Source organism: Sus scrofa, chromosome 18 (assembly GCF_000003025.6).
Source record: "Sus scrofa isolate TJ Tabasco breed Duroc chromosome 18, Sscrofa11.1, whole genome shotgun sequence".
In the NCBI taxonomy this organism is placed as follows: Eukaryota; Metazoa; Chordata; class Mammalia; order Artiodactyla; family Suidae; genus Sus; species Sus scrofa.
Genome location: NC_010460.4, coordinates 19,835,533 through 19,839,828, shown reverse-complemented (window position 1 = coordinate 19,839,828; position 4,296 = coordinate 19,835,533). Strand labels below are relative to the sequence as shown.

Genomic DNA, 4,296 nt, shown 5'->3' with positions numbered 1-4,296 from the left:
TGGGTTTAAGGATCTAGAGTTGCTGTAAGCTGTGGTGTAGGTTGCAGACATGGGTTGGATCCTGCATGCCTGTGCCTGTGGTGTAGGCAAGCAGCTGCAACTCCGATTGGACCCCTAGCCTGGGAACTTCCCTATGCCATGGGTGTGGCCCTAAAAGCAAAAAAAAAAAAAAAAAGAGTGGAAACTGATGACTGTTGAGATGGCCTTTGGGTTGATCTGAAGTAGACCCAGCTGGAACAGTAGCTTTGTGTCAGTAGGGAGGAACTGGTAGGAAAATTGACTCCCCAAATTGCTGTCACTCCCCTTCCTGTTTTCTGTGCTGTTAGTGGTTGGGATTTTAATAGAGAAAGTAGAAATTTCCTTAAATGTGAAATCCTCGCTGCAGATATGCCAGTGTGGCTCCTTAGTTGGGGCCAACTTGGCTAGAAGAGACAGTAGAAACTTCGGTTTTCTGGGAGCTAGACATGTCAGACTCATCTGTCATGGGCTTTCCGCACACCATCTCCATGATGCAAGCTCGGAACTGGAGGGAAAGAGCAGAACTGGAGGCAGTCCCTTTGGCAGACCAGTACAGAGGAGACCACCTCAGGAAGCGTGAGGGGGCGGGGAGGAAGGTCTCATTCTTGGTATCCCCAGAGCCTCACCCCATGCCTCTGGCGGTTTTGAAGGCATCTCTGTTCTGAGAGCCAGCTGTGCTCCAGCCTGAGACCACTCACTGCTCCTGGGTCTACAGTCATAATCCCTGCACATTCTGGCTGACTCAGGCTCCACTGTCAGGAAACCTCACAAACCAGCCTGCCCCGTAACAGCACTGTCAGAAGCGGTCCCCAAACCTGTCCACCCACCAGACCATTTCTAGAAGGTGCTTTCAACTGGGAAAGGACTGCCAATTCTGTTTCTATCCAGGAGGTTTCACATTAGTTTCAGATCCATCTCTGGAATGAAGGAAACAAAATAATTTCAAAGCTGAGTGTCTGCCCTACAAGACAGGAACCCTCCTAGATTTGTCTGAGTTCAGGTTTTTAGCTCAGATTCAGAATTGGGATAGGAGGCCACCCAGTACCTGCCGATGATAAGCTTTGGTAGAACTTTATACATGTGATGTTTGTGATTCATATAAACGCTTCTGTAGGCTAGAGGTTGGAAAGGGTTAAAAACTCATGAAACGGAAGGGCTCAGTTTTCCAGTGAAACAGAAAACTTTTCACTTCTCATTCTACTCTTGGGAGCACCTTGATTTTTATGGCTGCGTTTTGTGACCTTGTCTTGAGGACCACACCTTCATCCCTGTGCTTACTTAGCTGTGTGCTTTCCAGCCTCCTAAATTTTCCACAGCTTCCCATGGTCACCCCTAGAAAGCCTTAGAGCAGAATCCAGGGTGCTCTGAGTTAAAAGTCATTGTTGAGAAGAACCAGGTTTTACGGACTAGGGTCTCACAGGACTAAATAGAGAGCTTTACCTGCTTATTCATGAAGCAGTAGATGATCGGATTGTAGATGCAAGCACTCTTGGAGAAGAAGGCAGGAATGGTGACAAGCCGTAGGTCCACCCCGTGGTTCCGGTTGTTGACTATATACATGGCCAGGGCAGCGTAGGGCGTGTAACAGACACAAAAGGACCCCACCATCACCACCACCATGTGGCTCACCTCCCGCTCAGCCTTCTGGGTTGAAGCTGACTCCTGCTGCTGAGCTGCAACCTGGGAAGCACACAGAAAACATCAAGCCCTCGTCTCCCTGGCCCCGACCTCCCAGGTCTCTGGACCCTTTTCTTCCCGGGGTCTCTCTTGTGTTCCAGCTTCTGGCCTAGTCCCTCTGGGTCCCCTTCCTTGAGGAAGGCGAGGTGGAGGCAGCTCTCTGGTCTGTGACGTTGGAAGGGATCCCATGCGTCTCTTGATGTGCCTGAGCAGGATGGCCCCGCCTTATGCTTCCTTCCATCCCCCTGTCCCCACGTCCTTCACGGCTTTTAGAGACCCCTCTGCCTGGCTGTTTTCTGTTCTAAAGCACTTACTGACTCTTCTCTCTCCCCTAGAGCCCCCTGATCCCTCCTGACCCTCAAAAGCCACTCACAGCTCTGAGGGCCCCCAGCAGCTGAGAGTAGGAGAAGCAGATGAGGGCGAGAGGCACGATGTAGCAGAAGATGAAGAGGAACCAGGTATAATACTCGCTGTAGTACTTGGTGCCCACGGTGTACCAGTCGGGGCCACAGGAACACTGCAGGCCCTCAGGCAGGAACCTGCAAGGGACCAAGCACTGGCTCACCGCACGAAGTGGTGGAGGGGGAGCTGAGGCTTCTGGATTGTGTTCTCCTCTTAGAACCCAGAGTGACTGCAAGCAGGGGCTCTTTTCTATCCTCACCAGCGAGCCTGTAGCAACTCCAGCTGCAGAGTAAACTTTAGCACTTGTCTCCCACAGCCCTTTCCCTTCTCTATTCCACCAGCTCTTAAAGAATTAGAGGCCAAAGACTACCCAGCGCTCTACCCACCCCTGCAACCTGAGTTTCTAGCTAAGTCAGCACTACTGCCCCACACTCTCACCGGCTCCAGCCAAAGAAGGGTGGGATGGAGACGCCGATCCCAATTGCCCAGGTGGCCAGGACCGCTATCAGTGCATGCTTGGAGCTGAAGCGGAAGTTGCCGAAGGGCTTACAGATGATGATGTAGCGCTCAAAGGCCAAGAAGGCCAGTGACCAGCCTGTCACCAGACCTGCGATGAAATGTGAGGGCAATGGGGTCAGCAGCCCCACCCATCCTGCAGGCAGCATGGAATACAGATGGGATGGAGGAAGCACAGGAGTGCCAGGGTCCGGTCAAGATTGGAAGAGAGAGCCAAGTCGAGTTTGGGACTCAGTCAGAAGACTTCTCATCGGGGTGGTTTGGTACCTTGATACTCAAAAGAGCCCCAAACGTCTTCCCCCAGATTCCTCTTTAGGGGCCCCCTCTAAGCCAACAGCCTAGTGCCTGGTTCCAATCCTAGAGCAGTGGCCTTCACCCCCCAGCCCCTTTCTCCTGAGGTACCTGCTGCAGAGCCTAGGAAGGCCTCCATAGCACAAACACGGCGGCCAAAGACGAAGTACCCATGACAGCTGGCAATGAAGACGCTGAAGACAGAGAAGATGCAGTAGATGAAGCCCCCCAGGGACACGTTGACCAGAATATAGTTGAGGGGCTGCCGCAACTTTCTGTAGCGTAGGGTGGCCACCAGAACCGTGGCATTGAGTGGTGTCCCTACAAGGAAGACAAAGCCCATGAAGGCTGCCTGGAGGTGGAAGACCCAGACAGGGGCGAGGTGGTACTGAGGCCCATCCCACGGCCCCACCAAGGAGATGTTCTTGAACAGAAGAAACTCCTCCTCCTCCTCCTCTGGCATCTTGCTCATGGGATGTCCCCCACCCTCTCTGATTCCTCTTATAGATCATCCTCCCACCGCCACTTCCCCCCACCCTGCCAAAGAACCTCTCCTCCAAAGCCACTTTCGGGCTCCCTGAAGGATCAGTACTGATCCTAAGCCTCCTAAGCACAAAGTTTGGGATTAGAGACCTCAAGCCCCCACCTAAACCTCCTTTTGTGGCCCCAGAGCCGATTGTGTGTTCTTCAGAGGATAAAAGATGGGGCTCAAAGGATCTAGGGCCTGGGAGGGAGATACTGACCCATATTTAATAAAGATCCTTCCACCACTTTTTTCCCCTTTGAGTAGAACTATCAAGGGCACCCCTCTTCATTTGGCTTCAGGCACCACTAAATCCCTATAGGTGTCTGTACCCCATCTGTCCCTTTGTGGAAGGTACCCCCTAAGCCTCCCTCTCCAGGGATCTTGGGCTCACAGCCAGCCTGGGAACCAGCCTCGGGCTGCAGGAAGAGACAGGGAATGGAGAGTGTCCTGGAGCACCTTAGCAAGAGCCTTCATGGAAGAGTTCAAGGGTGATTCGCCAATGCCTAGAGATCTAAGGCATCCCAGGCTGCCAGTTTCTTCATGGTGTGTCTCCCCAGAGAGGGTATCTTTCCTATTCAGATGTCCCCCAGCCAGGTTGAAGTTGGTTTTTTCTCTGTCCGTCTCATGCCATGTTCACACCTGCCCCTGCCCTTAGCTGAGCAGTGCCCAAGCTGCCAGGCTTCCTCCTGTCTGCTCATCCAAGACCTGCTCAGCTCTAAGCCTGACTCGCAAAGACCTCTGATGAGAAGCCCACCCCAGGGACCCCAGCCTGGCTCTAAGTTCTGCTCACGCTTATATTCAACGTTATACTTTGGGCCTTACGAGTGTATCTTCTCTCCTACCTCAGTTGCCTATAGATACATAGA

The 4,296-nt window shown here is 52.7% G+C and overlaps 1 protein-coding gene across 1 annotated transcript; it reads right to left on the bottom strand.

Moving 5' to 3' along the window:
• On the bottom strand, nt 404-3,376 carry OPN1SW (opsin 1, short wave sensitive). Its single transcript, NM_214090.1, is given in 5 exon segments — nt 404-523; nt 1,459-1,698; nt 2,069-2,234; nt 2,536-2,704; nt 3,016-3,376. Coding segments are annotated over 5 exon segments (1,056 nt in total).